The sequence below is a fragment of the Sinohyriopsis cumingii genome, chromosome 14 (genome assembly GCF_028554795.1).
Source record: "Sinohyriopsis cumingii isolate HCF-2022 chromosome 14, ASM2855479v2, whole genome shotgun sequence".
NCBI classification, from domain to species: domain Eukaryota; kingdom Metazoa; phylum Mollusca; class Bivalvia; order Unionida; family Unionidae; genus Sinohyriopsis; species Sinohyriopsis cumingii.
The window spans coordinates 28727166-28754001 of record NC_142974.1 but is presented as its reverse complement, the minus strand read 5'-3'; the positions used below and the strand labels follow the sequence as shown (position 1 = coordinate 28754001).

Genomic DNA, 26836 nt, shown 5'->3' with positions numbered 1-26836 from the left:
ATCATTCACTGTGATGTCAAGTAGAACTCAACATTATCCAATTGCTTCAATTTTGTTTGAGATTCAGGGTCTTTAGACCTTAAGCTCTCTATATTCAGTGGATAATATGATGATTGTATTGATTTGGTTTTCGTTCTGGAGAAATTTCGTTTATGCTGATATTTTAAATCTGGCATTGAAATTAAAAATACTCTTTTATGAACATCCAGATATGCACAATAGCAATGTCTCTTGATATGATATAGTTTAGACCGCGATTGTAAAAGTCCAGAGTAGTCGATAATTTTTTTTTCTGAAAGACTACAATGGCAACTTAGGACAGAACATTGAATAATCAGGAAGGAATACCTTTTGCTTAAACTATATTGGTAAGACACTTTAGGACAACAATCAATGGCCATTGAAGATCAATAAATGTACCAATATAATCGGTATGTACTATAAATCATTTCTCTCTCTCTCTCTCTCTCTCTCTCTCTCTCTCTGGGTAGCCTCATATTTTATATTTGTCTTTCATTTTCTCCAGGTAGGCAGCTAATTTAAAACACATAATATCCAGCTCAACCAGAACTCCAACCTTCGACAGCTAACGCAAAAGAAGACATGGTGTCGGGGTTACTTTCTTGTGGGTTTCTCTGGATGATCATACATTGCGTAGTTGAATATAAAGGTAAGATTCTTTGGATTGTTTTAACTGCGTACGGATTGTGACACAAGTGTATAATTTTTCAATGGTTACTATTTCCTTGTTCCTAATTAGTCACATGCGCTACATCCAGTTTTTGACGATATTATTATGATGGAAAGGTTATATCAGGTATCAGGTAACCATATGATGATGGTTCTGCAATTTGAAAAATCAGCGAAATACATGGATAAATGAGCTGCAAGTGTCAAAGATGAACGTGGAATTCGTAATCATTTTAATATTTCCAGTCAGTGTCTTCACTTTGTGTGTGTGATTGTGATTTGGATTTTTAACCAGGCTTTAAGAATTTGCCAGATACATCGCTACAGTGTCTGCAGTGTGGCAGCTTATAGTGATGTCTAGCACTGGGGCATTTTGCCGTAGACATGTAGCATCATATCCCACCCTGTCACATTATCCTGGCACCAGGCAGACCAGTCATGAGCACCAAGCGCCTAGCGAGGCATATGCTGGTACCATTTTACAAGTCTTTGGTATGACTAGGCCGGGATTTAAACCCGCAACATCCCGCATCCGAGGCTGTCGCTCTAACCACTAAGGCCACCGGATCGGTACTCTTCACTTTATGCTTCAGCAGACGATACTAAATCCACTGCTACAACTATTACAGTGTGGTTTTCAGTATGAATACTAATTACCCGTAATTAGTCTGTATTGCCCTACAATTAGCTATATTCATTAGTGATTATTTTTCCATTCGGGCAATGTAAGGAATTCATTCGTTTCAACTGTTCCCTTTCATAGACGTGTATAGTCTGCGATATGCTGCTGAATATTTTTCGAACATTAAATAAATTAACATTTCACTATTTGTAAACAGTGATATGAGAAGAATAGTCACCTCTTTTTGCGATATTAAATTTAGTATCTTTATTACATCGCATATAAATTATAATCATAATAAGCTTCTATTCTATAACACTTCAGTTTAATTTCCTACAAGTACGTTTCCTATTGCGTTTCAACCTAGGTTCAACGTTTATGAATAATTTTTGTTTATGGTAAAAATGAATTTGGTTTCTCTCTCATGCCAATAAGGACAACAACTAGAAGTAAATAAACAAAGACTGACTATTTTGTCTCGGACTCCTCGAATTAGGGAAGACATTTTTTAGAATCAGCTATGTTGAAATTTTCGATTATGTGCGCCTTTGAGAAACCAAATACAAAGAGGATTGTTTCATTGCTAAATGAGTAAATAAAATCCATATATGTTAGTGCGTACTTGTTGTTAAAATTTTGCTATGGGAGGGAAGCAGAAACTTTATTTTCCCTAACTTTGTTCCTGTTCTGCTCAACTATATAATTATGTCCGCACTAAAATGTACTGAATTGGCACATTTCGATAGCAAACCATACCATGCTTGTCATTTTGATTGATTAGATGAATTTCGCGATTCGATGGTCCTTGCTTGGGGCTTGTGTTTTAAGTGACGACCCAGGGTACCCGGATGATTATGATATTTCTAAGGTTGTTTTAAAAGATTTTGACAGAAGATATATCCCAAGAAATTGATCCAAAATTATTTTAAAGCAATTTTTCATGTAATAGACTCTCTCTCTCTCTCTCTCTCTCTCTCTCTCTCTCTCTCTCTCTCTCACACACACACACACACACACACACTCACACACACACACACACACACACGTCAGTATAAAGTATATATATTTTGGCAAACTTTATCTTGTACCTCCTAATTATTCAGTATGATGATTGTGTTATATGTGAGAAATTCGACTTCAGTACGATTAATGGTTAACGATGCAATTACGTTTACATTCACGTGAGAAAATATTCACTTTAAGGTATGTGCGACCTCAGTACATTCTAAGACTGGCTTCCGCGTTACATTTAAAGAGGAGCCTTGTACTGTGAATCACCATTGTTACAGTTGTTAAGTGCGAAGTTTCTTTGACTTGTTTCCTGATTAGGTACAAAAGGTTTACGGAGTCGGTGCTCGACATTAACATAACCGAAACTTCTTAAAGGAGAAGAAAACAGATACCAGAGAGGTAGTCAACCGTGCTTAATGAAAATATAAACATGCTTTAAATACGTTATTTAATGACATCACAATCTCGTATGTATCGGCTTCTTTGCCGACTCCCGTTTGGCTATTTCCATTAAGGTCGCATTTGGTAATAAATAAACAGCAAATTCTCCTGATCGAGTAAATCGATGTGTGTCAGGTTTTCTAGTACATAGGAAATGTCTAATTATTAAGATTCCAGTCTATAGCGTGTAGCTTTGACGTAAGGTTAAACATATATTAATTCACAAAGTTGTACTTGGAGCTTTTAAGAGCTACAACATAGAAAGTAAAGTTTTAGAAGGAAATCAGTGACTTAAAATGCTTTTCAATTTTTACGAAACTAACAATGTAAGTATATATGAATATATGGTATGATTTATGTTTTTTTATGACAAGGTAAGGAAATTATTTCATATTCAGAATGAAGAGTCTCTTGATGAAACATTAGCACTGAGCCAGGGTATATAAAGCAGGAGGATGATCAGCGAGGGAGAAAATGAAAGACATGGTTAAAGAAAATAAAGAAGTTTTAAGCAGAAAATGTCAGTTCAAATGTGTCAAACATTGTCTAGTAAATTGCAAAAAAATGGATAAAAGAAAAGAATAAACCAAAACAGAAAGAGATACTAAAAGTGAACAGTGCTACATTCTAGAGCGAATTGCTGTGGAGGTTTCAAAATATCTTTAAAAAAAAAGAAGAGAAATTGCCGCTTACAGCCTTGCATGACCCGCGGAAGTGCATGTGTGACTGCAACATGTGAGCTTAATACATCTGTTTAGCTTTTCAATATATTTATGAATGGCATCGAAAATTCGAATGTTTACTTCACACGTAAACGTTTATTCACTACACAGAATTTGTTTTTACTTACCACATCAAACAGTTCGGTGTCGTGTTCTAGGCGTTGAAGGGAAAATAAAAGGAAATATTTTGTGCTTTCTAAGCATTTACATGTACAAAGAGTTATCTCAATATATGCTTTTGAATAACTATTTATAAGTTAGTGTATTTGTATGGGACAATATGGACAATTACTGTTTAAAATAAAACTACACGACGTTTGGGGGTATAGTAGTCATCTGAGAAAACGAGTTTATATTTTCCCATACAAATGTAAGAACCATATTATTATATATCCATTTTCATATTCTACTTGAGACTTTAATTATACCAGATGCTATAAAGAAACAAAGTAATTGAATTTATGCTGCATTAAAGAATACACAACCGCAGATTCATCAATACACAATAACAATTTTACTTCACAGTAAGTACCGCCCAGCAACCTTTGAACTTCTTTGCGCGCTCGACAGTAGTTTCAAAAAAGAATTGCCGTTTTGGTGTACTTAAAATTGAAATTTAGAGACATGTTTGAATGAACGTACATTGCAACCACCTTTTAATTTGGTCTGGAATGGATTTTCTTTTTGTTCAACTAAATTATGTTCTTTTCTGATTATGGTGGACTGGATTATTGGGTCCATTCAGTGCAATAAGGAGACTGTGATTTCAGCTGGAAATGTACTAGAAATTCCAGTAGTATTGGTGTGTATCAGGTTTTGCAGACAAGTCATTCGTATTTGCAGATCCAAGAAAGTATATTTTGAGGAAATTAAAGTTGCTTCAATGTAAGTATATTCTAGTAATTTGACAGGCATGTAAAATGGTATGACCCTGATAGACTCAGATAGATATGCAATAGCTCGTGGCCTCGATATGCTTTCATATGATATATTTTTTATAGACCGCAGAGAACATTGGTCAGTCTGAACTATTCTATGTGCGAAATTATATTAATATTTCTCCTAAATAACTGTTTCAATGAACTGAATGCTATTTTCAGATACTGTGTCTCTCACGTTTGTTGCTGACATTGCGAATATCACGTTCAATAGCGGGCTTGCTTGACAATTTCGTGTCTGACTCAGCTAACAAATCCGCTATCATTAACATTATCAACTATACTTTCAAAAATGCCTTGTTTATAATGTAGTTCCTAATCAACTGTACTGTTTTAGGCACACTTGTCGTGGACTTGCTTGCAATATCAAGGTGTTCAGTATCGTAAATTACTGCACGACTTTGATAATGTAAATTGAATGGTGTCAAAAATGTGCGTATCATATTGACTGCTTTAAGTCGGGCATGACAAATTTGAAATTTCTTTCTTAAAGTATATAGGCTCATATGTATTGTGAGCATTTAATTTGCTTTTGAAGATGTTAATGAAGTCTACGTTATGAATCTTAATCACCAGCGTATTCTATTCTCAAATGGATCAAGGACGAAATAACAAAGACATGTTACAGCCTGGAAATTATTTACATTATGCTAGTCATAGCAAGTTTTATCACTGGAGGAATCAGATATGCGATGTACGTTGGACTTGAACCGATTTCGTTTTATATAAAAAGTACAAGTTAATCGTTTCAATTCAAGACTTTTCAATCCTCTTTCTTTGTGTGGCACATTTGTAGTTGTTGCACCAGCACAATTTAATTGCTTTAGTTTATTTGAGTTCTCTTTTCTCGAACAAAGTGTATTTGTTCAAACACATTTTACCATATTCCAGAATGGGTTGTATACAAGGCGTAGATATAATTTCTCAAATTTTCGTCTAATATTGGAATATGAGTCCACTCATTACATTAATTCTTGGCTATGCCTTTTCCATTATTTAATATATTTATTTGTGACATAACCAGTCACTGGAGAGAAAACTTCCAAGATCGCTGTGTGCATCAACGTCCTTAATAATCTTTGAGCATATGCTGAATGGAAGGGTTAATTAACTTTCCTAAACTTTGGCAGGGATTTAATTTTTGGAATGGTTGTAAGACATCAGCGAATTATTTGCCCACTGAGAAATTTTCTCCTAGTCAGCTCTGAGGTTATAAGCGGTTATGATGGTATCATCTACTATTAGAAAGAGACTTATAGCATCTGCAAGTAAACTTAAGTTGAAATGTAGGTCATATACAGTATCATTTATGTATATCAAGAATACCTTTAATGGGTTTACATAACACAATATTTATATACAGGCATACATTTTCAATTATTACGCAGACCGCATGCTAACATGATCAATATTTATATTCAGGGATGTGATTCTCCAAAGTCACCTGCAAGATAAAACTGTTAATGTTGATGCTATACTCAAAGTATTAATACGGAAGGTCAAAAATGGCGTGTTTACGAGAGAGAATCGTACATTTTTAATTATTATATTATCCGCATGCTTACGTGATCAAGACGGTTATATTAAGAGGCGTGATTCTCCAATTCACCTCTAACAAGAAAATGTCGATTTTTCAACGCGTCTCAAATTATTCATACGGAATATCAAATAATGGTGTGTTTACGAGAGATAGAGATAGAGGGGGGTGGGGGGTGGGGATGCTACAACTAATAGAGCGGGTATTAGTTATATTCCTATATTCTCTGAAGTTTCCCATGAGTGTTTTGCATCTATACAAGAGTCTTCTTGTGTGTAGAAGTGTATTGTTGTGTAAATGTTATTAACTACAATATTAATCTTGCAGCAGGATTGGGAGTCACTTTCAGTTTCAGGAATGAATGCGTTTTGTTCTTGCTCACTTCGGTCAAAGTCGCAGCAAATTGTATAGTTACTAGTTACTTCGTTTCTAGTGACATGAGGGCATTAAAGATTTGCATATATTGCTACAATATTTAGATTTATATTGTGTAACTTATGTTTGCCATGTTTTGCCTACCTGATTTGTGTCCTGACTATACGTGGTAAACAAGATGTTTAGTAAACTTTGAGTTCAAGACCTAACCTTGCTTAAGAGTTAGGTACATGTGCCATGAGTTTTTCAGAAAATCTATTTCGTCGCAGGTCAAGAGACGTGTGTATGTATATAGGTTTGAAAAACATGTTTACCGTAATCTCTGTTTCAAATCCGTTTTTAGAAATCTATGAGAAGAGTGAATAGTTATGTTCAGATATAATTATAGACGACATATTTATTTAAATTATTCGCTGGGATTACAAAGTGCTCATTGACATTTTAGGACTAATTCACTATTTCATTGTGGTACATCAGGACTTTCAAGATTATTGGGATTCATTCAGAAAATTCTCTACTTTTGGACATGTGATAAGACACTTAGGATTATTTTGGATTTACTTCACAGTACTGTACGTGTTCTTAAATTTTCACTTTATAACTTAGAGAAACAGACTATTTGTTGATTGAACTAATATTGTTGGATTCACTGCCTTTCCGTTCCATATTTTAAGACCTAGACTCGTAACAATATATCGATTGACCGATAAATGTGAATATATTTTCTCGTTATCGTTCTGTTTAAATTATGTCTTGCAACTTAACATTTATCGTCAGTTTTTGTTAATAGTGTATTTTATTCATTTATACAGCGTTGGCGTATTACAATTTAAATGCACACAGTGATGGTGTACATAATTGCTATATACCAACACATGAAAAACAATGCAATTTTTACGTCCGGGCAAGAAAATCCATTTGTATCTTTACTAACTCCGCTTATGCGCCGGGAGAACTGTGGTCGCACCAACATTTACAAAATTTGCTAACATTTTTAATTTCCCTTAATCATTAGTGCTTTACTACAGTGCGCGCTATCAATGAAAATAATTAACATAACGTCCAAAATCTATCCTAATGTTTGGAAAGCTGGGTGCATAACAATTTATTATTCTGTGTGAAAATTTAATGAAATACGTATACAGTCTGTGGAAATCCCACGTATATGGTTTACCTGTCCTTCAGCAGTGTCAGCATTACGGTGCTACCGCTGTAGTTACAACGTTCCTTCCGGAAATGGTGATTCTAGCTGCTTGAAGACTCCGGTGAATCAAGTAGACTGCCCGTCGTCTGCGTGGTCATGCTTTGTAACAACGACTCACTCTGAAGGTAAATTAATACAAAATTACATGATATATTAATTAAAATAAAATAAATTTCCTCAACTAGAGGCTGATTTCAATGCTTGTGGTTAAATAAAGAGTCTTATTTTATCGGATTCTCATGAACTTTAAATAGGAGGTGAACCGACTTTTTGGAGCTGGTGATGAAAAAGAGCTCATCATTTTCCTTATATGATTCGAAACAATTTGAGATCTCTTTCCTCTGGAAACATCCAGCCTAATATTGCATATATATGATATCAAAACAGAACGAAAGACAAACGTATATATATATATATATATATATAGAGAGAGAGAGAGAGAGAGAGAGAGAGAGAGAGAGAGACAAACAAACAGCAGAAGTGCGTTGTATAACTTTGCATATACATACATACTGTATGATACGGTGTGCTCATTATTTTATTTGAATGTATATGACATGCCACTTTTCAGGTAAGCGGGATGTGCAATCCGTTAAACGGGGTTGTGGATCGGGTGATAGCGGATGTAGTGAAAGCTGTTCAAATTGTAATGGGGATACCTGCTACACTGCGTGTAAAGATTCCTTGTGTAACGTCAACGATGCATATTCAAATGAAGTAGGTGCCATAGGGCAATCGACTGGAGCAGTATCCATGCTGACTTTATCGATGTTGATATTGTTCTCATAAAGCTAACATAATTTTCAACGTTATAATAAATATTAATATCTTCGTGTGTTTCTATATTCTTTTCTCGCGAAAAAAATGTAAACAACTTGAATAATTTTATTGAAGATCCAGCTTATTGCGGTGCACTTGGTGATGTGTAATAGGCCCATGTCCCAAGCCTTGATTAATTGCAAAGCTAGTAGCATCTCAGTATTGCAAATCCTTGAAACATACTGTATGTTCAGTTGTTTCTACAGAGATCGAACTTTTGTCCAAGAATGAACGATAGACTCTAACGGAAGAACATACGGTCCAAAAGAAAAATACGTGAAATGAATTACTAAGCATAACTAACGAATACGAAGTTTGTTGTCAGTGTTGGATTGCACAGATAAGTTACAATTTCTTCTCACTGATAACAATGAAAACAAAACATTGCAAAGATATGCATTGTTCTATATAGCATTTCATTATATATATATATATATATATATATATATAGAGAGAGAGAGAGAGAGAGAGAGAGAGAGAGAGATTCAACACTGTCAAACTTAATGCGCTTGTTTCTGGTTAGGGAACACATATTTCATAGTAATTACAAGGTGTGAATGCTGCTGAGAAGTGGTCTAAGACTTAGAAAATGAAGCAAGCCCAGTCGTTCGGTTTTCTTTTAAGAGTTCCTTCACTGCTTAAGTCTGAGAGGAAACGATTTCAAAGGCAATAGAAGACAATTGAGGATTAGATTGTTGCAGCACTAACTTAAAAATAAGTTTATTATACATTCAAAAACAAGATATTAAAATGTACCAGATAGCGAAACATTATATTGCCACAGTGGTGATGCCACTTGTATCGCTGCAGTGGCGATATTTCTGCTTTCGTATCACATTTAGGAAATAAATATGCCCTTTATATATTTTTTTCAGAGCTATGTTTCCATGTCTAGGGGAGTCTTCGTGTCATATATTCTTCTTTTCCGTGCTGTTTGCCTGGTTTCCATCCCCTTCTTCTCTCTTCTTTTCTCACTCAGGATGAACAGGTCTTAGCATATATTATTATTTTCTTTTTTGCAACCATGAGAAGGTGGCATCACAAAAATATCTAGAAAAGAACCTTAAAAATATAAGTAGGTTTCAGGCATTACAATATCCACAACACGTTTCCCATATGAAACGAGCACATTAACCCCTTTTTATACGATATACTGTTTATACTCTATTGGTTAAACGGTTTGGTAAATTATATATCTTTATTATTAGTATACATATACATATGTTTTCCTAAGTAGTTTTACTTTATATAAACATGTTTCCTCATGCTTGATCCACGAATAGACATCTACCCCCTCTGTATGGTATATAAGTTGTAACTTGCGAAAATCATTACGGTATAATTTAATCTTCGTATTGAAGAATCACGAACAGTTGTGTATGTACATTCATGAATCTGTTCTTCTATCAACGGCTCAAGTCTACGTGGAATAACCTTTACGCGAACTTGACAGTAGTGACTGTTGCAATATACGGAGGGGAAAGTTATTGGGATGAAATTAAGGTGACTCATGAAGTTTTTACAAAGTTTTGGGATCTACATGATGTATGTGCTCTATCAGAAAATGGGGAAAGAAGAGGGTTTGAGCATTTCTGCATGATGACGTAGGAGAAGGCTTGATGGACAGACACAATATCAAACACATGTAAAGACAGGCAACAGATGGATGGAGCGTTGGAAGGTTTCAAAATATGTCTGCATTCGAATTTATCAAGAACTAATCACTAATTTTGAACAAACAATATCACGATTAGTCGTTACCGTTAGAAAAAAATTTGTAATAAAGTAATGTATTCTAAGAAAAGTGCATTTTATTAAATTATTATTATTATTATTATTATTATTCCAACAGAGAATGTGAGTTTTCTTGCACGTAGAAGGATGGTCGCACTTATGTGAAAAGTAACTGTGAAAACGCCTGTAGATACAGTAAAGCCCATTTTTAATCGACCGTTATTTTAATGGAGTCATTCGGGAATTACCAGTGATATTGGATAGGATGTTTTGTGGCTGCATGGTAATGTTAAAATTAATCACGTCACTATAACACTGCATAAAAATCAAATATTACGTGCAGAACACTCTGAATCCCTAATTGAATTTAACCTGGATGTAACGGTATGGGACTGTATGTAAATTTGAACACTGCATATTTCACTATGGCGTTTAACGGCAACTTACCTTATGGGACATTTTATGGAAATAGGAACTCAGCATTATTGTTTGCTATGAAGCTCATATAAATTGATCACAGAGAGATAAACACAAGAAATGACAGCAAGACAGTAAATCACCTTTTCCTAATGATAGACAAACACTTGGTTTGATGATGTAACATTTGCACACTTACAAAAAGTCATTTGTTTCGAAATACGAAACAGATCTCATTATACATTTAATGGCAGATGTACGTGCAGTTCAATTTGGTTCGATTCTGCTTCTCAGCTGAGATATTGAGGAATGATGCGACATAATATTTACACGTTATCAAACCCACGATACAATTTCTGATTGTATTATAATGTTTCGTCTAGTTTTACATTTATTTTAATTTAAACAACAAGCACGAATACGTTGTTGTTTCCAAAGTATAGTCTAGATGATGATTGTATGTACCAGCATACAATAATAATTGTATCTGTAGCTGGAGAAAGAAATGAACTATAAATGCATGTTGTTTTTTTTAAAAAACAATTATTCAATCATTAACAGAAATACAAAATCATGTATATGAGAGAATAAATGAGTTAGCAAACAAGGAAAACATATTGTATCAATAACAGGCATGAAAAAAAGACATATTCTATGGCATGATGACGAACACTCATACTTTCAGTCCACCATATACTACAAAAGTACACAATAATATGTCTTGTTTGTTTGTATGACAACAGGTACATACATACAAACTCAGCACAGATAAATATGCTGGCATTGAATGTATAGTTGCTCTATTTAATGGCGATGAAGTCCACATCTCCCTTTGTGGGAACCACAAAACGTATACATATTCATCCATCCACTTCTGATCGATTTGTCTATGGAGACCGAAAACTTGGAAAGGTTTTGTCCCACACTGCTTCTCAATCCATCGCCTGCAGTACACAATTGCTGGACGCGATATTCATATGCTAATATAAACTTTAATATATTATTCATTTTAGAAATGCATATTGTATTTCATACGTGTATTAAAGAAGATTTCACACGTGTATTAAAGAAGATGAAAAAATGTTTCGATGATATCCATTCATCTACAGATGAGGCTGTGGTGAGTTATTATGTTGAGGATGGTTATTGATGTATGATCAATCATGGTTATAGCCCCGATCAAGCGCATATTAAAATATGAAATTAGTGGATGGAATAAAAGGAGATATGCGCGGAAATATACAATAAAAAAAACACGAGCCCCCCTGTATAGAGAATAAAACATTTTAATTAATTAGATAAAGAAAATTGAATCGTACAAGGCCTGTTGTAGAATGCACCTCTACCAGAAAATAAATCAACACATAGTTTTAGAACGCATTTAGCAGTTCCCTTTACGCAGATACGGCAAAATGCATCCCGTAATAGAGTGAGCGTTTCGAACTTCAATTGTCTGGCATGTTTCCATAACATGATAACTGGCTGTCGGTAACTCTCCAACATCATTATAGCTTGTCGCCTGGGGTTGACTTGCACTTAGACGCTCTTGTTCCCTCTTTCCAACTCTTGCGTCACCACCTTTAGTGGCCTGTCTCGGTCGTCCAGTGTTTTGTCCTGCTTGTCCACTCAAATAAAGGTTCAGTCGTTCAGTTTCATCTCGGTCGTGGAAGCTATCTTCCTTTAAAACCAAATAAATGAAGCTTAAGTCTCTGCTAGTTGCTTTACGTTCGGAAAAGACATACATTCTGCTGCCTGATACCCTCGGAACAGCCTATTTCAAATTTTACAAAAGACATTACACTGTTAATTGGCCTTAGGTCTTAATCATGAATCCACTAAAACAAATCCAGTATTTAGCTCCATAGACTTGATCATCTCTCTTTGCATAGATATTTAACATAGTACATATTGATTTATAGCAGTCTGCCGTACATCCCACATTGATGCTCGAATGATTATACAGCTCTTGAACAAATAGATCAAACAAAATTCAATTCTTAGCTTCAATATATTATTACTAACAAAGAATTTCTAAACGGGAAACATCCGACAGATTTAATAATGATCATTTCTTAGCATTCATGCTTCATATATCATTTATAACAAATCAAGTCAAACATTTATCATACGACCAATATCAATAAAGGTTATGAATGAAATCAAGAGACAGCAATGTACTTTGAGGTTCGCTCTATTTATTGTCTTTAGCTGAACCGTCTACTTAAACTCCTGGATAGGTGTCCCAACTACATTTCCACTGGACAATCTTTACGAGAAATTTCGCCCACCTCCGTGTCAAGACCCTTTCGCCTATCGCAAAACTAAACTGTCTATTCTGCGATGTAATTAAGTTTTAAAACACGAGACGTCGCCTCAGAAACAGACCCCACACCGATAACTTATCCAACCAAAACTCAAGTTTATTCAGAAATCACTTTTAACACAGGCTCCTCCAGTTTGGAACAATTTTACTGTTCCGCTTTCCATAATATATCGATCTATGCAAATCTTCAACTTATGACAATTTCAGCTAGTTAAAAGTCCGTTTCTGCAACATTATAACCCTTGACATTTTGAGAGAAGAAAACCATTTTAAACTCCTGTAGAGTTTCGCCCGGCATTCTTCTCAAGCGGAACGTCATAAATAGCAAATCGTGTCTCAAGCAGACGAACTAAAGAGGTAACAGCGTTAGATATGCCACAGATTCAACCATTTAAATTACGATACGTTACAACGAATCCTGCAAAATTCACACTGTTACAGAGGCACTATGTTCAAGAAACATTATATATATATATATATATATATATATATATATATATATATATATATATATATATATATATATATATAAGGCACATTAAGCACCGGAAAAGGAGTAAGGTAAATTATGAAGTGGGTTTCGAAGATGACTAATATTTTGCCAATTCATTTTCTGAATAAAGAAACAATCTTCTTTCCAATTGTGGCTTCATTCCAATGTTATTTTTTCTTCATTACTTACTTTCTCGCCTTTAAATCTTCAAACGTAGAAAGCTGAACTCAAAGTTTGAAAAATACTTGGAATAGTTGTTTTTTAACCTAATGCCTCATATGCAGACGAATGGATATCACAAACTTTTTTTTCACCCTCTTTTTAATACACTTGTTCAAATATATTTCTTATTTTCAAACTTACATGAACATCATAGAGACTCGTTGACATAGATGTACCCCCCCCCCCGTCCCCCGCACGTTCTAGCCAACAGTTAATTGAAGCAAGAGTGACTCAGTGGTTTGCGACTTAGACTCTGTTCCATTAGGGTGAATATAATAATCCTATCACAGGATTAGCCTTTTTGTCTACCGTGGTGTGCTTTTGATCAATGCAATTTATTCTAATTGATTCATCATTAAAAATCTACTTTCGTTAAACTTAGGTAAAACATCAAACATCACTTACAGCAAGACTTCAAGCGCATCTTAGCATTTCTTAAATCTAAAATAAAAATTATGTTGGATTGTCAAGTCATTTGTACTGAATATGAAATGTTTTAAATATAAACAATACCAAAACCGAGTTAGCAGCTGTAATACTTCAATAGCTCAAGCGATATAAGAATATGCGATTACAGCATATCTGTTTACAGTTATGTTAATAGACCTTAAATGCGTGTTTCTATATTGAACAATTCCGTAATGTAATATTCTTTTTGGCGTTTTCCGCGCAATAGCATTTTCTTGGCGTATTTATATTCAATACAAAATTATGAAGAAAAAATACTTCCAGTTAAGATTTTGTAAATAACGATCACGTAACAAATACGAAAAAGCTGTTTTAACAATTGTTAAACAAGATAATATATTTATTATATGCAACATTGTAATAGCATTTTCACTGGTTATTTAAAATAAAAAGACAAGATAAAACTTAGCTCCAAAGAAAGCATAAAAATTAGGCCATTTACCTCATATTAACAAATATATGCTTTTTCCTTTCATTTGAATTTGATTAAATGTGTTGGCTAGTTTTAATGAAGAGGTAAGAAGAGTTTCATAAATATCATATCCAAAAGAACACAAAGCTTTGGTTATTTTCTTTCTTACTCGGGATGCAAATCTGCTTGTTGTTAGCCTTGTTCAGAAAAGCTTTTGAAATAGTGTATAATTCGTAACACAGCATAATTATCAAATTGAATGTGTCATATACCATTACTACGACGGAGGTTCTTGTAGGTTATTTGTTGTATGTTGCAGATCAAGGTATGCATAGTGTACCCTTTATTCATTTTTCTCTCTCATCCCACATATTGCATCTATACTTACGGGAAGCGAAATTAATAAAGATAGACAGGTAAATGATGAGACGGCGAGAAATGAACACGAAGAGGAATTTAAATGAAATTATGGGGTATATTTCATTCATTTAGTAAATACAGATTAATTGGTGAATATTCTTATGACTTTTCATTATTCTATTACTTAACAATTAATTAATAAATGGGAATTCATCTTCACGTTTAGCAATACATATTCATATATCCTGGACGTAATGCAAGTTGATATACCAGCATTATTCCTGAAATGCTTTATATTAACACTTCGGCAGCAAATCTATTGTTAACATCACAACTGCTATAATCAAAACAGTAAAATCTGGTTTTTTTATTGTTTGCTGTAGACGTAAAAGGCAATACAAATTGTTTCTTAGAATAGATATCCTGTTTTCTTTTGAATTTTTTCTCGTGTATTTGCCTTTTGTAATATTTATAACAAATTATCTTGATCATACATTTGCAAGGATTTTGATGTACGTTTGCCTGACAGGTTCTGTATGATTAATGGCGTATACGTTGGGTATACCAAATTCAAATTACAGTACCTATCAGAACGTCAACTGTACTTGCTTGCAAATCACCATGGTCATAACTTTGTTTTAGAAATTATTTTCTAACAGATATGCAAAGTTTCTCAAGATGATATCTGAAAACCGTAAGTTTTCTATTTTTGTCGGCCTGAATTTGTTGTAAACATATTATTCTAGTGTACATGCTATTTAAACACATGAATGTAGTCAGTGCACGGTGTAAACGATTAATCCGAAAGATAAATTGACTTCAATCTTCACATAAGTAAGGAGTGTCTGCTGCAATTGTTATTGTAGCTATTTTCGTCTCTCTCGGCCTTTGTAGATTTATATTATTGGTATCGTGTAACACTGCAGAGAATACCCAGATAGGTGTACATTAGAATGACACAAGTCCTTGTATGGCGTGTGTAGTTCAAAGGTTTCATGTTGTTGAAAGCCTTGCTAGTACCAAACTCTACATATTTCCACATAGTTTATGCTTTTGGTGTGTTTATCTGCTTTTTGTAACTCCTGGTACATGACTTTATCAGATTTTTGTAATTCTTATTCGTGTCTGTAAATCGTACAGAATATCTTTAGTTAGATTTAGCCTACATGACCTGACACTCTTAAGAGATTAAAATTATATAGGATCTATAAATAGATGCTTAGGCATGTGTGACAAGTACTAATAATAGTCTTAATTACGACTATGGCTTAATTTGTCACTGGCTGATGGGGTTCGGGCGGTTCTAGACGAATTCAATAATGGTTTGGTAGCCCATAACGTCAACATAAAGGTAAGAAAAATATGTGCATGTTGTATAATTTTCAATGTGCTTATCTGCAATAACAAGCAACATCCAAAAATGTACAAGTGTTACAGGCCTGTTGTCTGCATATTTCATATCTCTTGTGTTCATGAATGTTTGCTTTTCTAACTACCCTTCCATTCGATTTTTAAGTGTTTCAGTTTTCTCTTTTCTATCTACTAACGAGTGATTAAACTCAAACGTAGAAGAACATGCAAACATGGAGAGATATATTGTTTCACACTGTTTACTGATCGGCTCATTTGCATGATTGAATGACAAACTAAAAACTAACTGAACAATTTCAACATATGTTTAATTTCAGTTTTACCTTCTATAGCATGAGATCACACACATATCTAAAATAGGGTGGCATAACGTCAGTGAAGCTATATATACACTATAAATAGTAATGTTAACAAAATAAAAATTTTGCATATAAGACATCATCACGTATGGAATATCGTATTTCTCTGAAATAGCTGAAGGCCCTTTATTAGAAAATAACTTTGACGTAAAACAACTTTGATAAATTTTGTGCGACTGTTAATTTAGACCTTTACATTTTCTATCGAGGTTGACAAATAAATCAAATATATAATCCAAATTCAGAAGGAGCCACGAAAAACTATACGGCTGTTTCGAAGGTGACTAGAGGTAAGAATGATGTTTAATGTATCCAATCTTATATATGTAACAGTAGGAATAACGCCGATTTTATTTATTTAATCCTGATTTGGGTGAAGATTTTAAATGAAAGTCTATGTTATAGTTTTTGTTTTGACTCATCATTGCAACTGACGACGAAATTTGTTAATCGAATCAAATTACAGTCTTTATGAGCATATTCTAGCGTGTTACATATCCATTGTCCTGCCTTTATCTCAAAATATTTTCTCATATTTATGCCATGTCAGCTATTATGATCTGTGAAAAAACATTGGTCTCTACTTGTTCGGCTTAAATTTTTTTGTACAAACATTTTTATTATCATTTCCACCTTTGTATCACCGGTATCGTGTAGCGAGGCAGAAAAATTCACATGGAAGTGTACATGTTATATTACAACGACAAACGTTCGTGTAGTGTACGCTTTATTAGTTGAAGATGAAGTTTTTCTCTTCTGTCTATGGCCAGATATTTTCACGTATTTTATTGTTTTGTTATGGAAAGTTAGGGATATAGAGAGAACATAAAGGGAATACAAAGAGATGAATGGAGTTATTTGTCATTTTTATTGTCCTATTTCATTAATGACTAATAATTATTAATCATATTATAACAATAGTACACTTATGAAACGATTGCAGCCTTAAGGACAGTTATTATTTTCGTCAGCGCAGTCAAACACATTTATTAAAACTTTCTTTTTATAAATGTAAGTAATTTTTATGTATTTTTATCCCGATTATGCCACTGTTCTTCGTCTTTACCCCATAACCGCTCGCTGATACACGAAGAGTCAGTGCAGAAGCTAACCATTTGTTGCACCTCTAACATTAGAATTAGTTTCATCAGGATAAGATAGCACAGTTTGGGCTACGCTTACTATATATGGGACAATAATGGCAAATGTGATATATTGTATTGCTCTTTCTATAGGTGGCACCGTATTCACACCTGATTTATTGAACGGCATGATACGCAATGGTTTTGTTTGTCTGTATTGAAATATGAACATCATTCACTAAGTTTATTTTGTTTACAAAATAAATGCCACTCGTCATGTAAAATCTACCAAAATATTGCTACACATAATATAAACAGAGAAATCTAATAAGTAATACATGTAGTTTAGACCGCGATTGCAAACGTCCAGATTGATCGATAGTTTTCTTCTGAAAGTTTATAAAAACAACTAAAGTCAGAGCATTGAACAAACAGGAAGGAATAAACGTTGCTAAACTATATTGTAATAGACTAAAGGCTAATTAAAGAACGTCGATTAATGTTAATTGAAGATCAGTAATTGCAACTACATGTATCTCTCTCTCCCTCTCTCTAGCTTCATATTTTATACTTGTTTTTTTCCCCCGGTAGGTAGCTATTTTAAAACACCCGTAATATGTGTCTGGCACATGTCAATCAGACCTATAACCGATGACAGTTGACGCTAAATAAGACATGGTGTCTGGGTCACATGATTGCCAGTTCTCTAGCTCAAACTATAGAGTCCTTGAATAGGAAGGTTAGATAAGTTAGATCCTTAACTGCGCAAGGATTATGACACAAAGGTGTCGTTTTTCGGAAGCTACTATTTTATGGTACATAATTAGTTATATTCGTTACACCCAGCTTTTGACGATTTTATTAAACTGAAAAGGCCATATCAGATAGCTGGTAACAGTATAATACCGATTCAGCAGACATGCGGTGGCCCTTTTGAAAAATTAGCCAAAGGTTTAATGCAATGTGCAGGAAGAAATAAACTACAAGAGTTAAGGTGAAAGTGGAATTCATACTTTTTAATAGTTTCTGTCAGTTTCTCCAACTTTTCTCTCAGCAAAGTCCACATCCACACCCTTTGCCTTTATGGTTTAGAATATTAATATTAGTTACCCGTAACTAGTCTCTACTGCCATACATATAGCTATATTCTTTAGTGATTATTTTTCCATTCGGGCAATGTAAGGAACTTTGTTTCAACTGTCCCTCTCATAGTATAATAATTTGTGCTTATCTGCGACATCGGACTCAATATTTTGCGTAACATTAATTAAATATACAACTCACAATTAGAAACAATGATATTAGAATAATAGTCATGTATTTGCGATACTGAATATAGGAATTTAATAATCATAGATTACTGCATTTGTCTGGGAAAATATGAACGTTTTTTTTTTTTGCTACAAATAATACTACACGACAGTTGGGAATGAAGTATTCATCCAAGAAAACGAGTTCTTACTTTCTCATACAAATGCAGTAACCTTTTATTAGATACCCATTTTTATGCTACCTAAGGCTTAAGTACAAAAAATATGCTTCAAGAAACAAAGCAATTGAATTTATGCTTTATTTCAAACAAAGCACGCAACGGTCGATGCATCAATACATAATAACAATATGAACGCACACATTGCACCGCCCATCGACTTTTGAACTTAGCCGCGCTTGACATTAATTTCGGAAGGAATTATCGTTTTGGTCTATTTAAAACTGAAATTTAGAGTCATGTTGTGAATGAATGAGCATTGTGTTTTTTTAAAATTCTACTCATCTCCACTGATTCTTGACTAGATTTTTAGCTGTGTCAATTCTACAAAAAGTACATGTGTCTGTTTTTTGAATAGGGACGGATGCGCCCTGATTCAGTTGCAATTATGTTTATGTTCTGTCATTAAATGTTTGGAATCATAATGTAGGAAACACATAAACTCCTTCAATTGTAATTATCAAAAAGACTCTATGGAATGTCACGCTCTTTTCAATTTTAGTACCGTAAGGAGAACATCATTGCAACTGGAAAATACAGTCGAAATTACAGTACAATTTCACAGTATGTAATAAAGGTTTAGAATCCATGCCATAGCTCATGTAATTCAGATTTGCAGAACTAAGAAAGTACATCTTGAGGAAATTCAAGATGCAAAAGTGTAAGTATATTTTTTGCCATTCTTATTACCAGCTAAAGCAAACATGAGTATGTCTTGTCAACTGAATGCTCTTGGTAGGGACCCCCGCTATGTTATGACCTATATGGCACCTATCGCTAGACTAAATCCTAAAGTTGTATCAACAAAGCGAACGCTGAAAATTGCAAAGTAGTTGTTGTGTGACAGCGGAAATAATAATTCTTCATTGTCTTGGCTTACTGGCTCGGAGGCCCTTATTTTATACCGAAACCTGCAGTTGCATTTTCCCCACAAATGTAATACTTTGACTTATAAAATGGTACTTCTCTGCTAGATATGTGATAGCCCTGCCCTCATAATGCTTTTCTATGCAATGTTTGCATGCCCCAGAGAACAGTGGTCATAGTCTGAAACATACCACTTGCGAATAGCTACGAACTTTTCTCATAAACAACTGTTTAAGTGATCAAAATTCTCAATACTGCGTCTCTCACGTTTGTTGAGCACATTGCGAATATCATGCTCTATTGTTTTCTTGTTTGAAAGTTTTCATTTGCGACTCAGCTAACTCCTCCACATTGTTTTCACTTTATCAATGCTAGTTTCAAAAAGACTAAACAGCTGCATTAGTTCATCCAACAACAAATCTATAAAACTGAAACCTAAAGTGTCCACTACATGAGTGGACAAGGTTTGTTTACAAAGTAGTTCCTAATACACTATTTCTATTTTTAGGTACTCGTGTAGTGCATGTGCGTGCAAATTCAAGGTGTTCAGTATTGTTAATTGTTGCATGATTCACAGAAAGTAAAGTCAAATAGAGTATATAATATTTTTATTACCTCACGTATAAATTCTACTCATAATTATCAATCATCTATACTATAATTTTGGTATTTATAATGCTGCTCTATTGCGCTGGTTATTGTTGCCAAGTTTATTTTCATTCCTTGTTAATATCATATATTTCGTTGTCATTCCACTTTCTCTTATTTCGTACATTCGTTTATTGTTCGATTGCTATTCATTGATTCTTTATTTCAGCTACTCTTGTATTAACTCACTTATCTGCCTTGATGCGTCTTCACTCGTCCGCTGCATTCAGTATTCCTTTTTACTGGTGGTGGAAAAGGACATTACTTGATTAGTTATTTAATTACTGTATAAATAATAATTATTGTAACAAAAAATTGTTTTAAACTTTAAAGGCAATTGTTGTAAGTCAACCGATACAGTCTTCAATTAGAGCAACAAGTATTTTTCTGAGTTTGTTTTGTTGACACTACTGGTGGCTGAGACCAAGGATGCTCTATTATTATTTATTTTCGGGTTTTTAGACTTCTTCTGTGCCGGACTTTCATCTCCTCGCTAGTAAGCAATACATTTATTTCTTCTAACCTTTGTATGTGGATGGAAAGTAAATTGTGTCTTCCTTTTCCCTATGGTATTAAATCTTTCCGAACACTCACTTTGTTAGAATTAACCCCTTTCAGAACATAACACCTGTTTATCCATCAGTTATTGACCAGTACATTTTTTAATTATGCGTGGAAGCGACCATCCCAGTATTCCGTTAGAACCAAAGGCAGAAAATTCTGACACCAATAATGTCAGAAAAAAAGAAGGCGGAGATGTACTTGTTAGTCTAGTGTATAATATGTTTAACCTGTGGTGGTTCGTGCTTACATGTTAATATCCTGCTAGGGGAAGGAAGCAAGCATCTGGCCTAGCTAATGGTTTAAACGCTGAACATAACGAAAGCACTTCCTTTTCAAATTTAGAAACTTTATTATCCGTAACTTAGTTTGCGATTCTGCTCAAATATGGCAATTATATCGGCACTGTAACAGTGAATTGGTTAATTCCCATGGTAAATAAGACAATGTGCGTCATTTCATTTGGTTTCTAGTATTCCATTATTTGGTGGTCCTTGCTGCAGCTAGCATTGTAACTGACTACTCTGGGTACCAGAATATTACTGACACTTTGTTTATTTCTTGTGGAAGAAATATCCTAAGGAAATTAAAAGATCTAACAGTGTGTTTACGCAATTTTGCACATGATAGTAACGCTCTCTCTCTCTCTCTCTCTCACACACACACACACGCAGCAATATACGGTATTTATACTGGTCAATTCTATCTTATACATCTAAAGTGTTTAGTATGATGATCATGTTAGATGTGAGAATTTCGACTCAAAACTACGAGATATTTTAGTTTACACGTGCCTGTGAAAATATTCCCTTCTAAGACATGTGTAATCTCGGCACGTTTTTTGAGATGTGTCCACGTGTCGTAACTGGAAGAATGACGCATTACGAATAACCATTGTTGTACCGCTGCCGAACGTGAAGTTTCTCTGGATTGTTTTCCGATTACGTACTCATAGTTGCACAATACATACAATTCTCCCACCCCCACCCCAAAAACTGCAAACAGTATCATCTATTGGACGATTAAGTATCATATGCAGCCGCTATTAAAACAAAACACACACACACACTCAGGGCCGGCGCCAGACCCGGCCAGACTATCTGGCGCCCTAGGCAAGGTTAGATTCTGGCGCCCCCCACCCACCCCCAGGAAAATATAAATTTCAAAATTTATAAACAATAAAAAAAATTAAAAAATGTGCCCCCTGAAATCAGCGGCCTAGGCGGCTGCCTAGTTTGCAAATATGGTAGCGCCGGCCCTGCACACACACACACACACACACACACACACACACAAGTTGATCACATTCTTAGTACACCTTGGTGCACTTCAACTCTCTGGCTTGGTAACACATATTTCTCTTCACTAGTATTTCCGTCTGTTGCAGACTTGATATATAATCCCCACTGTTGTCGAAAACATTCTTAACTATATATATATATATATATATATATATATATATATATATATATATATATATATATATATATATGGAACTTAACATAATTGTATGTATGTATGTATGATTTCAATATATTTCACTTTCAGTTTCGCCTCATATCTCGCGATGAGGCACATATTTGAATAACTTTTGAAATACTGTAGACATGATGTCATTCAATACATGTACCATAAACATAAGGTAAACAAAACAAATTCTTTCTTATAAACCAGTGGCTTGTAGAAATTGTATTTCCCTCAAATAAATCGAAGCCAATTTTTAGAAATTACATAAAACGTAACACTCCTTTTTCAAGCATTTGTGAGAATTTCATGTTAGGCCGTTTTTTTATTTTTGTATGTGGTTAGGAAAAGAAACAAAATATACATACGGAAGCCACCAAATATTCATACGGTTGTCTTTCTGTTGGCTGAAGGTAAGAAAATGTTTACAATATTTGTTTTAAAGTAACGTATATTTCATTTGATTTATTTTAACATGATTTTTTTCTTTTCAAATCAATATTCGAGCCACTTTTATTCTCTTTTGTGACCATTGCTACAGACAGTGGTATTCGTTCTTTATCGTCCGATTACTCTGTCCCCAACTCTCTCTCTCTTTCTCTCTCTCTCTCTCTCTCTCTCTCTCTCTCTCTGTTGATCGATTTCTGTGTCAGTTTTATAGTGTAAGAGACAAAAAAGATGCATAAATCTACTTAAACATTTTTAAATATTCTGTTTATAACCCTTGGTGTTGATTCGGAAACAGATTTAAATATCAAGTGCGTTAATGTATGTGTGACACCTAAACAAAGAAGTGACAGAATGACCTTGACTCGACAAGCGTTTATTTGGTATCGTGTAATACTGACGAAAGTCTATGCAGTCACATACTTCATTACAACGGCAAAGGTTTTGGTAGGTTACTTGCTCTATGAAAAAGATACCTTTTCTTTGCAAAGACCAATGATTATATATAGCTGACACTCATCTCTCTCTCTCGATCGATCGATCGATCGATCGACATATTTTATTAATTGAAAGTGAAATTAAGACAGAGGGAGACATTCAGAGAGCCAAAAAGAGGTAGATAGTGTATTTTCTGACAGTTGTGGAACATGCTTTATTCTTGTATCATATCTGCATTGAGCATGTATATTGTTTCTCGTTATAGTCCAAATTTATTGTTCTTTAATAAAATGAAATTTGTCTTCAGATCTTGCAATAGTCAACGTATGAAACCGTGCTAATATGCTTATCTATACACCATGGGTGTGTCGCAATTTTTTATACCCACATTATTTGTACATTGAATTGTTTCATACAAACATTTCCATCGGAAGGATATTCTGATATCAAAACTAATATTTTCTGGCAATAAAATCAGGTCATATGAGTACACGTGAGAGGTTAACATGGTTTGTTTTCAAAGATACACGTACTGGTTGTTTTTGTGCTCCCCTCTTTATTCGGTAATAGTCATGCCTATACCTAGTAATTTAATATTATCTTTTCAACGGTTTTGATGGACAACTGCCTGACATGCTACGAATGAATAGTAGGATATGATTTGGGGATACACTGTTATTATCTACCACCATAAAAAAGTAACTCAGTTTTGTTTTTGTGAGAGTTACGTTTGAAAGTAGCTTGCTTATACAAATATGGTTAAATTCATTTTGAGTCAGTAAACGTATGCATAGTGGTGGGAGATTTTCTCCAACCTGTTTTACAAAACGTAAATCCTTGGAACAAATTATTTATATACGTGTTGGATAGAGAAAAAGCACACAAGGACATCAATACTGTTGTATTGGCTGGTGTGGAAAAAAGCGGTTATATGACTAGACCGACTGACAAAATCTTTTACAAATATAAAATTTGTGCAATGACATTGTACATACAGAGCGCCAGAAGCTGTAGCTTGTGTTTGTGTCCATTGGTACTATAGAGAAATAAACACATGACAAAATTACGTATATTGTTCACTCGGACGTTCCGACATGCGCAACCAGTAGGTGGCTAAAACTGATATTTCTTATCAGTGCACATATAACCAATACGAATACAATGAATACAGTAATTGACATATTATCGTTTTAGATCTAAATTCAAATTCATAGTTTAATACTCTCATTTATGAATATTTTTCTAATTGCAGTTCTCTGTTATGACAAAGTGTTCACCTATGCACATGTACTCATAATAAATTAACTAGAATTTTAGCAGCTTATAGACATGGCAGTAACCTACTGATTTGTTGAACCGGCCAAACGCAGCCCAGATCATTCAGGGGTGTAAGTTTCCGGGTATGCAAGTTATTTCGTTGGGTTCTTTCCATTTACTTATGTGTTGTAATTTTGCGCAGTTTAATTTTAGGTTTCGAGTTAAAATGAGTCATTTCAATATATTTGACTTTCATTTTCAATTATTACTAAGGTAGCATACATGTAATTACATGGTTTTTGAAAAACGTTTGGCTCAGTGCCATTCATTTGAAGGTAAATAAAATAAAATGTTCAATACAAAGCTTTATCAAACGGGAAATATCGTAATCACCCTAAAATAGATCAAATCGTTTCTAAGGAAAAACACTCAGCTTAGTAAACCATTGAGCTCGTTAGTGAGTATCATTATTGAACCCTATTTGTTTTCTTGCACAGTAATACTTAACAACTTGTCTTTCATTCGGTTGGATTTATGAATCATGTTTTGATTTGTAAGAATACGAACTCTTTTATATAATATTTATTTAAAGGTAGCACACACGCTCATTTCAGATCATTTTGCTGCTGAATTTTTTTTAAATTTTTTTTTCTTGTTTGTTTTATTTTCGAAGAATGGTTTATGAAAAACACTGTCTTCATATGGTGATCAAGGACACTCGAACACAAGATGTACATTGGCGAATTTATTGTGAATACTAAACCTATACTGGAATATAGTCAAAATGTCATCAGAATGCCTATAAAGCGCTATTTGATCAGAATACTTGATATGTTTCGCTTTTAGGGACAACCAGTGACCCGTTACGGAAAGTTCATTCCCACATCTATATTCTACGAACTAGCAGTGCAGCATGCAGAATTACGATCCTAATAGAATACCTACCCATCCACCAATCTGAGCCAATTCGTATTTCTCCTCGAATCAAAAAATCATATCCTTGTTCTTGCGTTATTCAAATCTGCACTAATAATAATAATAATAATAATAATAATGTGTTATTCGTAAAAGAGTTAACTCCCTTTAGTTGCCTGTGCGTCCGTATACCGGTATCTTATCTGTTGGAGAAGAAGGATAGAGGTTGTGTATGGTATTATGACAGCTTGAGTTATTGTGTAGTATTCTACCTTTACACTATTTTAGTTTATTGTCTAATAGTATGATATGTAGTCAAAAGACAGTGTTACAATGCTTTTATGCTTACAATATGTTCCGGAAGATGTTATTGTGAGTCTATTACGTTAACTGTTCTCCTTGTGCATTCAGAAATGAATGCAAAAATTAGTATGAATATATATCGACATGTACCGAAAATCATTCCAAAGTGTTGGGTACATGGCTTTCCGTCCTTGGCTTTCATATTTTTCTGGTGCTATTAAATAATAATAATAATAATAATAATAATAACATGGAGAAATAAGGTCACAATTTGGGACAATACAGTTGGGAACTTTGCTAATTTAAGGACTAGCTTAAAAGGAAACCACTATCAGCAGTGTTGTTGAAATCGCACTGATTTCGTCAGAACGATTACTTGGACACCTTAAAGCAGGATATATCGGAAATAAACAATTACGCATAGATCAAGCACCTGTCATTCATGTAAGTCTACAACTCAGTCAGTATGGTATACCCAGACATTCAGATAGTTGTAGGAATCAATATATGAGCGGTTCCAAGGAAAACGTCCAAAAAGACTAGCAAAATCATAGGGCATCAAGATCATTTGGCACCCGACACTGAAGTACCTTTATGAGGACAAAGACAGATACACACGAGTTCCGGTGACGATATAAAGCGTGATGCAATGAAGAGTAATAGCAGAAACGAGAACCACCTAAGTTTGAGTCAATTACATGTTTCTTTCTGTAGACAATGCATTGACACAGATGAATATATTGCTATTCACCATTATCCGGCAAACAGCTGGCATCGTAGAATAGATATAGTACAATGTCTGTAAATAGGAATATGGATAGAAAGAATACAAATATGCATGCAAGAA

At 34.2% G+C, this 26836-nt stretch overlaps 1 protein-coding gene across 13 annotated transcripts in view; it reads left to right on the top strand.

The window, feature by feature from the left end:
- LOC149783493 (perforin-like protein 1) overlaps nucleotides 1-26836 on the top strand; it is an 80173-nt gene that overhangs the window by 32599 nt on the left and 20738 nt on the right. For 4 of the 13 annotated variants that reach the window (XM_089931741.1, XM_089931739.1, XM_089931740.1 and 1 more), the window contains exon 2: nucleotides 527-670. Coding sequence is in view for 1 of the 13 variants with exons in the window: in XM_089931738.1 (XP_089787864.1) it covers nucleotides 22965-23042 (78 nt within the window). In the remaining 12 variants the exon portion in view is untranslated. Of the gene's footprint in view, nucleotides 1-526; nucleotides 671-3162; nucleotides 3500-7521; nucleotides 7666-8111; nucleotides 8372-15903; nucleotides 16140-16597; nucleotides 16809-19591; nucleotides 19751-22903; nucleotides 23043-26836 lie in introns of those variants that run through there. The other 9 variants (XR_016413609.1, XR_016413608.1, XR_016413607.1 and 6 more) reach the window with 9 other exon arrangements.